The sequence below is a fragment of the Lissotriton helveticus genome, chromosome 5_1, assembly GCF_964261635.1.
Source record: "Lissotriton helveticus chromosome 5_1, aLisHel1.1, whole genome shotgun sequence".
Lineage (NCBI taxonomy): Eukaryota > Metazoa > Chordata > Amphibia > Caudata > Salamandridae > Lissotriton > Lissotriton helveticus.
In genome coordinates this window covers 722,303,851-722,322,144 of record NC_136065.1, presented here as the reverse complement: position 1 = coordinate 722,322,144, position 18,294 = coordinate 722,303,851, and the positions used below count along the sequence as shown (strand labels likewise).

Sequence of the window (18,294 nt, the reverse complement as noted above, 5' to 3'; positions counted from 1 at the left end):
ATTTTTTACCTGTTAACAGTGAGGGTTATCTCGTCTATGCAGCCTTTAATTTTGTTCTGTGCTTCTAAATGGGTCATATGTTCCGTATGTTCTCCGTCAATGGCGACAACCACATCTCCAATACAAACATTAGATAACGCTGCTTTACTTCCAGGAGTCACCTACAAAAAAAAATTAGAGCTTTAACTACTATTTGTGATTCAACTGTGGTAGAACCTTGGTAACAACGTTTTTCACTACGTTGGCCCATGTTGTGATAGAACACAACGATAGGGGATTTTTGGTACTGCTAACCATCTCTGATTTTTGTCAGACGCCCACGACATAGAGCATACTAATTGGGTGTATGTGGTGGAAAGGTTAATTTGGGTTGCAATCTTCTCAAAGTATCGTCTAGACAGAGGCATCACAAACTCAGGAATCTGACACACAATGGGACCATTAAAGTTTCATAGACTCCTGGAGTATATGACTTTAGTTACCACCACAAATGGGAATGCTTACTTTGATTTTTTTCTAGAATCAGTAACAGGATCGTATTTTCTCAAATCAGTTGGCAATCAAATCACAGAGTATTTGGCCCATTGAAGATTTCATTTTTCCTATGTAGGTAAGCCACTCTGAAATGAATTGCAATGCCCAAACTATTTACTAATGCTCCTCTTGCAATGTAAAATTTCTCAGTTGGGAGGAAGGGGATTATTCAGCCAAGGTTGCTATATTGAAACTTGTAAAATGAGAACTGAGTTGGGCGACTTACTGGGGCATAGATATAATCCCCTTACCATCAACAGACCCTCTATATGACTGCTCCTATATATGTACTGTACTATCGTGCAACCCAAGTCACACTACTCGATCGTCAACACATGGGACTGTCTGTAACATGTTTCTGTTGTTATACCTGCGGGTTTTGCAGGCTTTATGGTTGCATGCACTTATAGGTAACACAAGGGATTGTACAAAGTTCCCCTAATAAAATGTCTATAAAGGAGTCTCGCTCTCAGTGGAGGTAGTGGAGAAAAAGGAAATATAGGGAGCCAAAGGGTCCCTTTTCGGAACTAAGAAACCTCATACAACTGCAGGGCTGGATGACATGTTTCATTCAGCCCTTTGTGATGTTGTTTGCATCATCGGCTTCCTGCTCCTGCGTCAAGCCGGCGCTGCAATGCTTGACGGGTAACACTGTGTGTTACTCTCTGTCGGAGTTCTTTTGTTCCTTGCCGTGATATTCTGGTTTGTGAGGTACAAAAAACAGGTGAAGTAGTGAGCGGAATGTGAGTTAAAAAAAGTTAGGTAGTCCACTAAGAAAACTTTATTGGTGTGGCTAGCCACTTTGTTAAAAAGTGAAAAGAGGGGTATGGAGGCCCAAGGTAACCATTAGTATGGCCTCATTTCAACCCTCCAACATGGTCAACATGTTTCATGCCCACAAGGGGCAATTCTTCAGGACCAAAACAGTGCTCATATACTTGATAAGTGCCCTTGAGGGAACCTCAAGAGTGCGGTTTATACAACCTTGTTGGTCAATGCCCGGAGTTTAGCCAAAAAGTACTGTCACACCGTCAGACCTGGGATACAAACAGGAAACATCAGTATCGTATGTCATTAGTTGCTCAGAATCTAAGCTTTTTGAGTATCCCAGAATATACATAAAAATGCAACACCCAAGCCTCAGTGATTCACTCGGTCGCAGGACCGTTGGGTTTGTGCAGGGCGTGTGAGATAAAACGAGAGAGAGACTCTTTATAACCAAGTGGTCCCAGGAAAAAATTATCTGGGAACAAGGCGTCTTTTGTGTATGTAAGCAAAGACCACCTGTTAAAAAAACTCAAAGAATGTTGATATTTACAAGAGGAATATTACATGGAAGTAATAGCGCCTCTAGTGTCAAACACACATAGGTAGTTAACATTAAACAATGTAAAGCCACTGTCCACCAAGGGGGGAAAAAAAAGGAATAAATATATTAAATAGATATAAATATGTGCTTGACAGATGGTCTATCAGCACTGGTGCTCGCCGTAGATCGGGGCTTACCAATCTCAAGGCTGTCTCGATCTGCGCGGCTGATTCAGGTGGGGCGTGTGCTAGAGGAGTTGACCTGTAGAGACAATCAGCATAGTAAAAGTAGGATCAACCTATATGACCCAACTTGTTGGTGAGGTGATTGTGGGGAAGGACGGGGTCACCAGAGGATCGTTAAAGGCAACGTCCCGTCAGGCTGTGCTGGTCGGGATGGCCGAGTCCCAGCCCCAGTCCGCGACACCGCTCGGCGCAGCCCGTCCGCGCCACCCAAGAGTGCCTTCGATCAGATATGTCTTTATAACGTATGCAGAGGGCTTCGGCCCATTATGTGCCGTGAAAACCGAATAAAGTATGTTTTTAAAAAAAATTAAAAAGAGAACTGAGGCAGTGGAAATATCATTGAAAATTACCTATACTTTTAAATCAGGATTCAAGGATGAGCTATTCACAAAAATAAGATGGAGAAGGGGCAGCTCAAGTTTTTATTACCAAGCTCTTCCGTCTCAATGGATACGTTAATGCACAGCATTACTACAATAATACATCAAAAAGTGCCAGTGAGAAATAGCTTTCTGTTTAATTCCTCTGGGTTTTTTGCCTTTTGGACTAGCTGCTTTATGGACTTTTGCCGTGAGCCATACTCATTGCTTGAGCTTCACTCACTGTAAGCTCTGTTATAATGGATTGGGAGTGGCAACCATTGTCCCCATTTTATGATAAGGTCAGCAGCTGCACAGCTAGGGTAAGAGACTCTAGGTTTGTGCACAAGTGTGGGCTGAGTGTGTGAGACTACTGTCTAGCTCATCCAAGTATCTGCACACAGGTAGCCTGTCACAAATGGGACCCATCCGTGATTGGAGCTGACCTGGGCAAGTCTTATAACTCGAGTGAACAGTATTAGTGCGAGTTATGGCTGAAATCTAAAACAGCCTTACATTTTCAGATATGTAGACCTCGAGACTCAGTTGGCACGCCCACATTATGGTAAATCACAAATGCAGATTTTATCAAATTTCAACATATCCAAACTTCTGTTAAGATTTTATCACTTGTCTCTGACTCATCTTTGAATTAGATCCCAGGCTCCTGGTCCCCCAGCTAGGCCAAGTTAATTACTCTGCTGGCCATCGGGAGAATCAAAGGTCACACGACACAATAGGACCATTAGCCAATAATTAGGCCGGGTCCTAGGTGAGGGTGGATTGGAATCTTTATGTACTGATTACTTTTCATACTGCACCTGGCCTGGGAAGCCTGAATCTCACAGAAAGAATGAAGAATAACCAGAACTATAGAGCCAATCACAGGATGGGTGCCCTTTGAGGTGTTAGAGGGAAGGGGCCAGGCAGCTGTGGCAGTTAGGGGCAGGGCTTCGACTCATACAGAATGTCTTTTAACCACTTCCGCACTCATGACGAGCTGAGCTCGTCATGAGTGACGACGCTCGTACGCTGATGACGAGCTGAGCTCGTCATGTAACGCGGCTTTTTTTAAAACGCAGCGCGCAGCGGGAAAACCGCTAGCGCGCATGCGGTTAATAGACCAAGTTTCAAGTTTATTTTTATTAGCATAGTTACTTAAAACCATTGCTTAAAATGTAATAGACCATTGATGACCATTTGATGGCACCATCTTGAAAATTCCCAAAATGCTCTGTAGGAGGGTTGGGGCACTGGTGGAGTAATTATGTGTCACCCTATGATTGGGCAAAGGTGCCTACCGTCCAGAAATTTCCATCTCCACTTAAAAACCCATGCACGTGAGAGAGACTTTAGAGAACACTCTGGACCCAGGGGAAGTGACGCCAGAGGAATGCAGAGAGAGGAATGAAGAGAGAAGCCAAGCCACATGACCCCTAATGCAGGGATGGATTGAATGACTTCTGACTTCAGTTGGCACACAGGGACTAGGATTTGTTTTGTTAGGGCTAGTGGTGCAGGCTCCTTTACACCCGCTGGGTAACAGTAAAGGGAGGGATCTGTTAGGGGGACCATGGAGGGTTCCTGAGATCATCTGTGAACTAGTCCTGAAGATGTACGACCTCAAAAAGGAGGAGGCCCTTGACTCTTCCTGACACACAGGTAACGTACAAGCAGCTAGGATGCCATCTGGTTTGTGGAGGCCAGAAAGGGAGGGGACTCTGTAATGGGGGATGGTGGGGTGCTGCTGAGGAAGACCCCCAGCAGAAGGGTGTCAGGTGCTCAGATACGTGAAAGGACCTAAAAAACAAAAGGAAGGAGTGCAGAAGAAAGAGTAAGCTCCTACAGTAATATAAAAATGTAGAGCCCAGGAGGCTTGAAGTAACTCGGATTCAAATGGGCTCAAAAGGGGAGAAGCAAACTAAGAAAGAAGGCCGCCCCCTCAGCAGACAGGACAGTTCAGATGCAAAATGTGTCCTGCCTCTTTTCTCTACAATTGTCCCAGGGGACCCCTCATTCCCCCATGGACCGGCGAGCAGCATGTGGGGCCTGAAAGGGGGGACAGGTGGGGCCCTCTTCCCAATAGTAAATTCACTCCCTGGTGCCCCAATCTCCACGGGAGCTGGTGCAAAACACACAGTGAATGGATATGAGCATTGGCATGCCATGAGGAGATGAAATTCCCAGGGAGAGCCAAATCCTCGGGAGCATCCCTGGGTGCCCCCCACCACTCTGCATGGCTGGTGGGTAGCAGGAGGTACTCAGCGTGAAAAGTCCGGGCCCGTGCTGTCCGTGGGCAGGAAAAGAGAGAGACAGTGTTCTCTCTGCCCACGTGTCAAGGAGCGCAGGTGGGGGAAGGAGGATGCCGGCTCCATGCTGGTACACACCAGATATGCCTGCAACAGGAGCAAGCCAGGCCGGGCAGAGTCGAGTGCGCTCCCCCACAACTTGCTTTGTGTACAACTATTCCCCTGAAGAGGGAAATAGAACAGTGAGGCAAAAAGAAGGACCCATTTAAAAAAAAAGGGATGGAAAAAGGAAAAAGACAGCACAAAGCAGCACATACGTTGCTAGATGTGCAGTAGCTCCCTCCCTAGAAGTGTGACCCCAAACGTCCACGTAAGCCTCCCAGGTCAAAGGATACAAGCCCTGAAAAGACTGTGCAGCACTATCTCAATGCCTCTGTCGCTGGAACCCCTCTTCAAAGGTTCTGGAGTGAGAGGATCCCTGTTGGTGGATCTTAAGGCAGGTTTAAAAATAGAAGAAAGTCTCATGCACATATTTTATTGACAATTATAATGCTTTTTTGACATTGACAAAGTTACAATGAATCATTTGTTTTAATGCAGATCATGGAAAAACCTTATTGACACACGCAAAATTAAAAGCCTATCAGCTATCATCTTATGTTTGATGTTGGTCATTGGAAGGTTTTGGAAGGCTTTATTGACATTTACAAGATTAAAAGTGAAGCATTACATGCCCTAATGAGTGTCATTTTATGATAGTAACATCCATAGTGATTTTTTTCATAAACTGAATTTGACTGTTTTTTTAACATAATCTAACCCACAACATATCTCCATGCGCATCTGCAAAGTAAAATAACGGTGTATTACATACATCTCCGTTTCCTCCCTGCACATATCCATCACGATTGTCCACAGTACTCCAGCCATTTACCCTATACCTTTGCATGTTTTTTGGAACATACACTGGCCTCCTCCTGCATTGCGCCCAAATCCTATGCCTGTTTCCACAGAACTAGCAGGGGAGGAGAGGGCAGCTGCCACCCTTTGGCAACATCTCTCTTTGCAAGTGCCACCCCAATTCCCACCAGAGTCGTACCATCCGTAGCAAGTTCAAAGGTGCTTCACTAGTTTATCATATCATATGTCTGCATTTATTAATCCAGTCCCACTGCAAAGCTAGTAGGCCTATCTGTTGATAAATACATCCCATTGTATAGAGTCTAGTATTGGTGGGGAGTATTGTAGTCATGGGGTTCAGTGTTCGTGGTGTATAACTGTTAGAAGAGCGTCACCAAAGGTATTGCAACTTGCCATCATGTGTTTATATGTGTAAATGAATGTGTAGCATTAAGTAGCATGTGCATACTAAAGTACTTTTTACAGGTAACACTCATGAAGGATCCACATACTTCGCAACTAATATTTACCCGCTTTCAGCCAATTAAATCATCATCACAATCCCTGCAGTAATGGTGGTGCTGCAATAATACATCCAGTTTTAACAATAGCATGGGTATTAACAATTTGGGCATAAATATATTTCTGCCCAAACAATATTAAGAGCTCACTTGTGCTGTGGGCCAAAGTTTAAAACCTGTAGACCAACTCTTTAACCCCTTCGCCGCGTGGCAAATTCCACCACGGTGCGAGAGGGGGTGAGGGGGGCTGGGCGTGGAGCTCGGGTACTCGGACGGCTCCCGGCCATCATAAATCACGGTGGGCGTGTGCTCATGATGGCCGGGTGCCGTCCGAACTCCGCCCACGGATTAATTCTCCCGCACAGGCGGGGAATTAATCGTGCGTGGGCGGAGCGGCAACGTTCGGACGGCTCCTGGCCGTCATGAGCACACGTCTACTGTGACTCATGACAGCCGGGAGCCGTCCTGAGAATGGAAGGTGTTATAAGCGAAAGGAAAGAGTAACTGTGCAAGGGAAAGAAAGGGTACAACCAGGGGCGGCTCCTCCGCTAAGGCGGAGGAGCAACGCCCCACTGCTCTAAGAGCCGACCAAAGTAAAAATAAAATGACATTGGCTGCAGTATGCCAAAATTGCAAGGACTGGCAGGGAGGTTTGGACTACATTTCCTGAGGCTCCTCCCTATTCGGAGACTTATAGCGCGGTTCACAATGTGTCAGCAGGCAGGCATTTAGTGTCTTGGTTGTGTAAGGCCCTCAATGCAGATGGAGTTAGGAAGGAGCGGACTGCTAGGTTGGTGTCGTGTTGATGACATAGGTGAACAACTCACGGATGGTGATTACTTCAGCATTGACAAAGGGGGTCTCCGGTAAAGCAAGATTTAAAAAAAATACATTTTAAGTAGGTGTATCAGATCTATTTTTCCCCAATTAAGTTGAGCAGAAGCTATTTCGGTAGTTCCGCATCTTGCCCGCGATGTGGGCTAAATGGACCCACTTTTGTGCGCCTTGCATGGCACTGCAACAAGATTTTGGCCTTTTGGCAGGAGGTAGTAACTCGCCTGCATGGAGCGACAGGGAGGTCGTAACTCGACTGCATTTGATCTCCCCCAGTATCTCTCCCTGACAGTTCCCGCTGGGCATAATCGCAAAATAAAAAAATAGGAAAATACACCAATAGGCTGAAATGAACTTGGCTGCACCCCGCTTCGTACCAATAACCTGAAATGAACTTGGCTGCCCCCCCCCCTTCACACCAATAGGCTGAAATGAACTTGCCTGCACCCCTCTTCGTACCATTAGCCTGAAATGAACTGGACTGCACCCCTCTTCACGCCAATAGCCTGAAATGAACTTGGCTGCACCCCTCTTCACGTCAATAGCCTGAAATGAAGTTGACTGCCACCCCATTCACAAAAATAGGCTGAAATGAACTTGGCTGCACCCCTCTTCACGTCAATAGCCTGAAATGAAGTTGACTGCACCCCTCTTCACACCAATAGCCTGAAATGAACTTGACTGCACCCCTCTTCACACCTATAGCCTGAAATTAACTTGACTGCACCCCTCTTCACACCAATAGCCTGAAATGAACTTGACTGCACCCCGCTTCGTACCAATAACCTGAAATGAACTTGGCTGCCCCCCCTTCCTCACACCAATAGGCTGAAATGAACTTGACTGCACCCCTCTTCGTACCAATAGCCTGAAATGAACTTGACTGCACCCCGCTTCGTACCAATAACCTGAAATGAACTTGGCTGCCGCCCCCCCTTCACACCAATAGGCTGAAATGAACTTGACTGCACCCCTCTTCCTACCAATAGCCTGAAATGAACTTGGCTGCCCCCCCCCCCTTCACACCAATAGCCTGAAATGAAGTTGACTGCACCCCTCTTCACACCAATAGCCTGAAATGAACGTGGCTGCACCCCTCTTCGTACCAATAATCTGAAATGAACTTGACTGCACCCCTCTTCGTACCAATAACCTGAAATGAACTTGACTTCACCCCCCTTCACACCAATAGGCTGAAATTAACTTGGCTGCACCCCTCTTCACGTCAATAGCCTGAAATGAAGTTGACTGCACCCCTTCACACCAATAGGCTGAAATGAACTTGACTGCACCCCCTTCACACCAATAGCCAGAAATGAACTTGACTGCACCCCGCTTCGTACCAATAACCTGAAATGAACTTGGCTGCCCGCCCCTCCTCACACCAATAGGTTGAAATTAACTTGACTGCACCCCCTTCACACCAATAGGCTGAAATGAACTTGGCTGCACCCCTCTTCACACCAATAGCCTGAAATGAACTTGACTGCACCCCTCTTCGTACCAATAGCCTGAAATGAACTTGGCTGCACCCCGCTTCGTACCAATAACCTGAAATGAACTTGGCTGCACCCCCTTCACACCAATAGGCTGAAATGAACTTGACTGCACCCCCTTCACACCAATAGGCTGAAATGAACTTGGCTGCACCCCTCTTCACACCAATAGCCAGAAATGAACTTGACTGCACCCCTCTTCACGCCAATAGCCTGAAATGAACTTGACTGCACCCCTCTTCGTACCAATAGCCTGAAATGAACTTGACTGCACCCCCTTCACACCAATAGCCTGAAATGAACTTGGCTGCACCCCCTTCACACCAATAGCCTGAAATGAACTTGACTGCGCCCCGCTTCGTACCAATAACCTGAAATGAACTTGGCTGCCCGCCCCTCCTCACACCAATAGGTTGAAATTAACTTGACTGCACCCCCTTCACACCAATAGGCTGAAATGAACTTGACTGCACCCCTCTTCGTACCAATAGCCTGATATGAACTTGGCTGCACCCCGCTTCGTACCAATAACCTGAAATGAACTTGGCTGCCCGCCCCTCCTCACACCAATAGGTTGAAATTAACTTGACTGCACCCCCTTCACACCAATAGGCTGAAATGAACTTGACTGCACCCCTCTTTGTACCATTAGCCTGAAATGAATTTGACTGCACCCCTCTTCGTACCAATAGCCTGAAATGAACTTGGCTGCCCCCCCGTCACACCAATAGGCTGAAATGAACTTGACTGCACCCCCTTCACACCAATAGGCTGAAATGAACTTGGCTGCACCCCTCTTCACACCAATAGCCTGAAATGAACTTGACTGCACCCCTCTTCCTACCATTAGCCTGGAATTAACTTGGCTGCACCCCTCTTCATACCAATAGGTTGAAATTAACTTGAATGCACCCCTCTTCGTACCAATAACCTGCAATGAACTTGGCTGCACCCCTCTTTGTACCAATAGCCTGAAATGAACTTGGCTGCACCCCTCTTTGTACCAATAGCCTGAAATGAACTTGACTGCAGCCCTCTTCACACCATTAGCCTGAAATGAACTTGACTGCAGCCCTCTTCACACCATTAGCCTGAAATGAACTTGATTGCACCCCTCTTCATAATAACAGCCTGAAATGAAGCTCAATGTAGACAAACTGCGCAAGACCAACGAAAGGTCATGGGAAAGGATACATTTCGACAGCATGGTAGACACAAGAGTTTATACTTTATTCTCAGAAGCATTGCTTCATTTTGGCTTCTCAAACAAGTCATCTACTTGATAAATGAGAGCTGAAAGAGAAAAGGAAATGTTTTAGATTGCTTAACTCTCCTGAGACACTGTCTATCCTTGTACGGAAACTGTGCAGCTTTGAAGTATGATGTTAAAGTATTGCAATTACGGGATTTTCAGGTAGAGGTGGATGAACTTCAGAGAAATTTCCCATAACTGCACCTGTATAGAATTGCAAGACTGTTGTACGAACAATTAACGTATTTCTGAGTGCTATACATTGCAAATCATGTTACCATTTAAAATGTTTTATTTCCAATTCACACTCCTGAAGGGACATATATTAGCCATTTTTTCCATTGTTTCCATCGTCATTGTTTCACACAATGGGTCTGATTCACAAAAGCCATAATGGAGTATGCAAAGTAGTACTAAAGTGGTACTGCTTTACATGCTACAAAATGCAACTCACAACACTACAGCTGGAGGGCTCCACCTCCGTCTCTATCTGTTTCTGTATTCTGTATGGAGATCTTCACCCCAGTGGCAGAGATCACTGCACACCCAATTATGACATCAAGTTGTAAATGTGGGAGGGGCAAGGAGGATGTGTGTGAAACTGGGGAAAATTACTCTAAAATGGGTGTGGGTAGTGAGATTCCAGGAGGAGTTGAACTATGGACATGCTAGTAAAAAACACACACCAACATAGGAGAATGGCAATTGTTAGTCATAAATTTCAGTTCCAACTACCATAAAAATGACAAAACAGGCCAAAATATACTCCTGCCACGCCTTGATGTAATTCACGCAACGCACATGGCCAAATCACTGGCACTGCAACTCACTCCCTTAACCCCTTCGCTGCGCGGCAAATTCCGCCGCGGTGCGAGGGGGGGTGGGGCTGGACGTGGTGCTCGGGTACTCAGGACAGCTCCCAGCCGTCATGAGTCACAGTAGGCATGTGCTCATGACGGCCGGGAGCCGTCCGAACTCCGCCCACTGATTAATTCTCCCGCACAGGCGGGGAATTAATTGCGCGTGGGCGGAGTGGCAACGTTGGGAAGGCTCCTGGCCATCATGAGCACACCCCTACTGTGACTCATGACAGCCAGGAGCCGTCTTGAGCATGGAAGGAGTTAAAAAACAATGGAGAAATAAGAAATAATGTAAAATCTATTAAATTAATTCTAACTAGGTCATGAGTGATATAATATGCGAGGTCATAAGCAGTGCATTGTGGAGCGTAAGTTCTAGTTAGCTTAGGTAACTAGAACATCTGAATTTTTCTGGTTTTGTACGAGTGAAATTTGAATCTAACTATAATGTCCCTGTAACCTTTTTTTTTTCAGTGAAATGTTTTTTTAAATTTTCTATTTCCTATATATAATGTCCCTGTATCCTTTGGCTACAGTTAGGACCTAGTTTCCATAGGAGACTGCCAGTAGGTATTATATGTTTATATGTATATGTATTTATATATATATTTTTTCACCTAATCTAGACTTGCCTTGCATGGTAATGGTAGGCACGTTAAAGGCACTAACAAATGCATGCATGATAAAAGCTGCATGGTAAAGGCACTGCGTGGTAATTGCCGCATTGTAAAGGCTGTTTCCCTTAAAGCCGCCTGATGCTTATCATTGTTAGCTTATTTGTCACTATCATGTGTTTGCTTCTTATTGGTCACCTTCTGTAGATTACTTTCTCTTTTTGTCTTTGTCCTTCCCCTGTCGCACGGCTCTGAACCATTTTTCCAAGAGTCATATTTTTTTTTTGTTTAAGCACTGTATAAGAGGGCATGTTTTTTAGCTGTCTATCTCGTGTACTTCTGCCTCCACTGTGTTCCTCCTTGTCCCTCCCATCTGCTGACCCCCTGTTCTTCTGCTTGCCCCCAGCCCCTCCTTCACATACTCTCTTTTCAATCTGCTTGCCCCATGCCCTCCATCCTACTGTCCATTGCCCGTCTGCTTGCCCAAAGCCCCTCGACTAACCTCCACTGTCCATGTGCTTGCGCAAGTCACTCCTGACCCCCGCTTAATTCGCCTGCTTCCCAAAACGCCCCACCGTCTGTTTGTGTTTACACACAGCCCCTCCCTCCCATTTTCTGTTGTCTATGTGCTTGCCCCCTGCCCCTCTCTCTCACTCTCTGTTGTCCATCTGCTTGCCCCAGATCCTTCCATACATCCTCTGTTGTCCATATGCTCCCCCACCGCCTTCCTCTCCCCATGTTGCCTCCTTCCCGTTTGGTGGGAACAAAAGTGCTTTGACTCGGCTAGAGCTGGCTGCGTCATAGCTCTTTTTTTCAGGTCCCCCCACAGGGTGCGGGGGGTGCAATTCAAAAAGCGCTATGACATGGAACAACATCCATTAAGCATACTCATAGACATTAATTATGGCTTGTTTCACTCACAATCTTTTCTTCTGTGACTGCCAATCTTCCAATACAGAAGGAAGTTTGGTAGGGTTTTGGCAATGGAGGTGTTCAACTGTTTGAACATGATCCTAAAATGTAACTAAATACTTTGCAAACTTTAAAAATCGGGCGTTTTCTCCATTTATCTCAGTCTGTGTTGTAATTTTACAAACAAAAGAAATGTTTGAAGAATACTTTTTCAAGTGTCTTAGCGTACTGGAAGATACCATACATCTATCTTTTCCAAACGAATAAGGTGAATCCGTCTGGTATGAATGGTGGTGTACACAAACCCATCTGCCCCGCCGCCTTATGGCTGTGCTTGACATATACAAATGCCACAAACACACACGTACCCTTAATAATATCTGCGGTATGGAGCAGAGAGCAGGCCTAATATGGCAGCGCACCAACGACACAGCAGCTGCATGGATAAGGTGGGCTGGCAAACTCGTCAAATCACGTGCCAGTATGTAATGCGCGCATCGGTAAATTATCCATACGTCTTTCTCCCTGACTTTGTCGGTCAGCTCCATTGGTTTACGGGTTTTAATACAGAGCAGGGGCATAGTTTAGTCAATAATATTAGGTAGGTGCTAGTCTGCGCGTTCCCAATAAGCAAGAGTGCACCCTACTACAAAAGTAAATAGGTGGGTTGGAAAGGTAGTTGGGGAAGGGTTATGGCAAACAAAGGAACATTCTTGGTATAATTTCTTTGCACACAGATCCATAAACTGGTGAAAGCAAACCTTGCTACACACTCTCCCAACCACATGTAAGTAGGCCATGTCATTTAAGAAATGCATATTATAAGCCAAGCATGTGTCACAGTATCATGCTTACAAAGTGGCACAATTTAATGCCAAATTCACATGATATACACTTGTAGCTATGTACACAAGGTATGGCATTGTGCTACTTTAGCACTTTGTGTGTGCTAGGCTTGGGTCCCTGAACTGTACGTTTTTAAAACGTAGGTTTAAAAAAGCATTTGCAATGCAATAGGTCTCGCATTAGGAAAGTTTGAGCTATTGGTATTGTAAATGAGACATTTTTTATTTATGTGTTGGTTTTGAAAATAGCGAAATTAATAGCTTTGTCATTTACAATACCAATAGTTTTAACTTTCGCAAATGTGACTGTGAGAAGTTGGCCTGATGTATGATGTTCACTATTCTAGTGAGCACCTTGTATCAGTCCAAACAACCCTTATGGTGGTGGTTGTAAAGTCAACCTTATAGACAAGCTATCCTAGGGGTAGCATGGACGAAGCAGTCTTAGGCTTAACTCAAGAGGGCATGTGAAGCCAGCTGTTTTACCATATGCAATCCTGTAATATCAAATGAAAGGACACCACACAAGTTATATATCATAAAAATATATGTATTTATTACTAGAATAATCCTCTGTACTCTTTATGAGGGCAGAGGGACAAGCGTTTAAACAAAAGCACAGTTAAACATACAAAAGTTGCACAGTTATGGATAGGCCCGCTGGCCACTTAAACCATATACTAAATAAGTGGTATAAGAATCATTTTACGAACAATGGTAAGGCCTAGGGCCTTGAGAATCGCTGTGACTACACTGGACTAACTGTGGTTAGGACGGGAGTAGCCCGCGGGATTCGGGTGCAGCGCTGAAAGCACAAGCATGCACCAATGCAAAGTCAATGGTGCGTAAAAGTTACAAAGTTACTGTTTTGGAAGTCTTCCGACTAGACTAGAATTTAGCCACTTAAAACTAGGACACTAGAGGTGTAAACCACTACAGGAGCACCGGTGTTTGATTGTTACCTCACCCACAGGAAGCGGGAGCATAGGTGCCAAAGTGTGTCGGGTTTCTTCGTGGAGTTCTATGGAGCCTGGTGATGAAGATGCTGAAGGGGGCCAGGAGAGAAGAGTCCGGTTGGATCCAAGGGTGGATCAAGGATTTAGAGTACCTGAAAGCAGAGGGGACAGAGTCTGGGTCACTAGCCAGTGACCAGGATGGAACCAGGAAGGCACCAGGCGATGTCGGGCGCAATCAGGAGGTTGTCGAGAAGCTTGTCTCCGCTGCCACGTGGACTCGGGGGCATCGACGATGACCAGGAGTGGATCACGAGCTGTCCTACGAAGGCTCTCGCTGTCGGCGGTGTCGGAGTCAACAGGCCTTGGCAAATGCAACCCACGCAGGATTTGAAGATCGCTTCTTACTCGGACCAGCAAGGTCAGAGGTGCTGCTCCTTTTCAGGGGAGCGAGGGCCAGTGTGGAGCAACCAGACAAGCAGAGTAGTTTAAAAGATTCATCGTCGTAGAGGCCACTAGCCAACAGGCAAGTGACTGGACAGACGCGTCGAGTAGGAAAATGCAAAAGGGCCCCAGGCAGCACTCGGGGAGTGTGGAGGAGTGATCTTCGGTGCACGAGCTGCTCGGGGCTGGGGCTTCTCAAATCCCAATGCACAGCTTCGAGGGTGCCTCGGGAGCTGCACTGTCAGCACATCGCAGTCTTTTCAAGATGGCCGGTCCCACGTCTCACGTCGCCTCCACGGGTCTCAGCTTTGCTGTGGCTGTGAATCGGAATGTTGGATGTCTGGGAATCCGGTTCTTGTCGATCTCTGTCGCTCAAGCTCCAGCGGGAGCTGCAACAAAGCAAACCGTTGGGCGCTGGATGGTGCCTGTTTGCACAGGGTGGTCACTCCTTGACCACAAGGGAGATTCTTCAGTCTTCCACGTCGAGTGGGATGTCGAAGGGTCCAGAGTTTCATTTCAAAGTTTCAGTCAGGATTATCTAAAGTCTATGGGCACAGCTCCTACCTTTATTCCAAATCAAGGGGCTGGATATCCTGCTAGGTCCCTCCTATGGGTGGGACCCAGGAAGGGGGTGATTACACCCCTTTCCCTTTGTCCAGTTTCGTGCCAAAGCTGGGGCTGGAGTGCCCCAGCAACGGTTTGAACTGGGCTATGCATGGGGAGCCTTGTGCGCCCCAGGCAGTGTCTAGTTTCACTCGCCCTGCCTGCCTCAATCCACTATCTCCTGTCTGGGGTGGTGTAACACCTCCCTGTGACAGGATACCATTTGTCCAAGCCTCCCCTGCCAAGTTTCAGTCAGCAGCAGGAGGCCAGGCTTGTGTCTGTGGCAGCAGCATCCATTTTGTGAAGCTGAGGCTCTGGTTAGTTTTAACCGCATTTACTGTTACCCACATGTCTTAGCCCTCTAGAAGGGTGGAATGCTACCCCTGTCACCATAACTGGCGAGGGGGTAGTATTCCAAAGTGTATGACACCTTACACAACATGTTTTGATAAAGCCAAACCAAAGTTAGCAATAACCACGAGGATTATAATGCACTCAAGAGTATATGGTATGGCAATACCCTGGGACAGCTATAAGGACATTGTTCCGAAAGCTGCAGACAAGCTCAGCTCATGCTAGAGCACCATCTCACATAAAACCAAGCACTCTGCCTCCAGGATTGTTAAGGCCTGCCATAGGAGTGACTTATAGGTGCATATGTGTCCAGATATAGGTTTAGACATAGCTTTACTATATCTAAGCATGGGGTGATTACACGACCTTGCCCCAGCTGAGTGATCAGCCAGTTGTGTCAGTTTGGATGGCCAGCCAGGGGTGACAAAAGATATGCTGCAGCCCCTGGTAGGCCTTGGATGCACCGATGCCCTGGGTACCTATAGTAAGTACACTGTACAGGGGCTGATAAGGTGTCCCAATATCCAATTAGTTATGCACTTAGGGTACATGGAGTCCATTTTAAAGAGAGAGCAGATAGTTGACCTAATCAGGGCCCCAGGCTAAGTCGAAAACCAGCTAAACACAAGGCAAAAAATCTGGGGTAACCATAGTCAGGTATCCACCCTCCTACAGTGACACCAATAGCATTTGTAATGCAATATGTGTTGTATTTACGTGACTTAGATGTCTTGATATTACAAATAACAATGGCTTTTAATTTTTTTATAATACAAAAGTTATTCTAATTTATAATGGCAATAGCTTAAACTTTTATAAATAACTTTTGTGAAGATTATGTTCAGTGTATTTTATTGTGACGAAAATCCAAGAACAGAAGTGAAATATTAACATGTTTTTGTGACATTTGTAATAAAGCTTGAAACATTGAGAGAACATATTTGAACCAGTTGTTGTTGAATGGTTGCACAGATTGATGCTGTGGTGACGCGGAGTGATGCGGTGGCGTTCAGTGATGCTGTGGTAGCGAATAGTGATGTTGTGGTGCCCCTGAGTGATGCTGTGGTGGTGCTGAGTGATGCTGTGGTGGTGCGATAGATAGAGTGAGGGCGATAGATAGATAGAGCGAGGGCGATAGATAGTTAGAGCAAGGGCAATAGATAGATAGAATGAGGGCGATCGATAGATGGATAGAGTGAGGGCGATCGATGGATAGATAGACAGAGTGTGGGTGATAGATAGATAGAGTGAGGGCGATAGTGTGATACATTATGATGACAGTGGTAATTATGTAGCATATAAGTATGTGGCACTGAGTGGTATTGTGTTGAGTGTATGTTGCATTCAGTAGGGTGTCATTATGTGGCGTGTACTTATGTGGCACTGAGTGGTATTTCAGTGTATGTTGCATTGAGTGTCATTATGTAACATATAATTATGTGGCACTGAGTGGTATTGTGTGGAGTGTATGTTGCATTCAGTAGAGTGTAATTATGTGGCGTGTAATATGTGGCACTGAGTGGATCTTGGAGTGACTGTTGCAATGAGTGCAGTGTAATTATGGAGCATATAAGTATCTGGCACTGTGTGGTATTATGTGGAGTGTATTTATGTTGCATTGAGTAGAGTGTAAGTATGAGGCGTGTAATTATATGGCACTGAGTGGTAATATGGGGAGTCTATGTTGTATTCAGTAGTGTAATTATGTGGCGTGTAATTATGTGGCACTGAGTGGTATTTGGAGTGTATGTTGCGTTGAGTGCAGTGTAGTTATGTGGCATGTAATTATGTGGCACTGAGTGGTATTTTGAGTGTATGTTGCGTAGAGTGCAGTATAGTTATGTGGCCTGTAATTATGTGGCACTGAATGGTATTTGGAGTGTATGTTATCTTGAGTGCAGTGTAATTATGTAGCCTGTAATTATGTGGCACTGAGTGGTATTTGGAGTGCATGTTGCGTTGAGTGCAGTGTAATTATGTAGCGTATAATTATGTGGCACTGAGTGGTATTTGGAGTGCATGTTGCGTTGAGTGCAGTGTAATTATGTAGCCTGTAATTATGTGGCACGGAGTGGTATTTGGAGTGTATGTTGCGTTGCGTGCAGTGTAATTATGTGGCGTGTAATTATGAGGCACTGAGCGGTATTTGGAGTGTATGTTGCGTTGCGTGCAGTATAATTATGTGGGGTGTGACCAGTGGTTAGGTGAGTTACTGAGTGAAAATAGAAGCTATAGGATTTGCAGAAATCCACAGGAATTATTTAGGGTAGTCTCGAGAACTGGGTCTGCAGAAAAGATTTTGTTAAGCTCAGGTATGTCACTGAGATTTGTATAGTGTATTTTCTACTGTTGTCGGCCTCACCTCTCTATTGGCATTTCAGTGACTTTCCAACTAGTCTTGGGGTTCCCATCAAATGCTGGGATCATTCAGCTTGCGATGGTGTTAATTGCATTGCATTGTGATCTGCTCTTGATTAGTTAGCTATTTTTTATTCATTGAGGCGTTGGTGTGGGATCTTTGTGTTTCAGGATTACTGCTCAGGGCTTTGCTAGTTGATTGTGTATGTTCTAGGTTGTCAGACAAGCCTACTGCCTGGTGGAGAGGAGATCTGCGTGTGGATATTCTTGGTGGTAGTGCTATTGGCTACTATCAAAGCCAACAATCTGTCACGTGTAGCTATTGATGTGCGCTACCTACAGAAGCCAACGCCACAATTATGCATACCCTGAGACCCTCAGAAGGGTACAGAAATAGCAGTCTCTCTGACATGCAAGTGTATATCGTTCAGAAGCACAGCATGTGGGATGAGATATCAGACACATAATACAATTCAGGGGTACAGTTTGACTCTTAAAAATGGCTATGGAGCAGTATGGCATCCAATCGATCTTTCCGAAAGCCTGGGTATGTTGGTATGGTCATAGATAAATTTAGGATATGAAAGAGCAGTAGAATAGCAGTTTATAAATCCTGCACGCTAACAGGTATCGCGACAAGAAATGCGGACAT

At 45.5% G+C, this 18,294-nt stretch overlaps 1 protein-coding gene across 2 annotated transcripts in view; it reads right to left on the bottom strand.

Annotated features, from left to right (window-relative positions):
* The window catches only part of LOC144754870 (PDZ and LIM domain protein 1-like), a 395,047-nt gene that overhangs the window by 312,386 nt on the left and 64,367 nt on the right, over window positions 1–18,294 (bottom strand). For both annotated transcript variants that reach the window (XM_078643185.1, XM_078643184.1), the window contains exon 2: window positions 10–161. In XM_078643185.1, coding sequence (XP_078499311.1) covers window positions 10–161 — 152 coding nt within the window. The remainder of the gene's footprint in view (window positions 1–9; window positions 162–18,294) is intronic.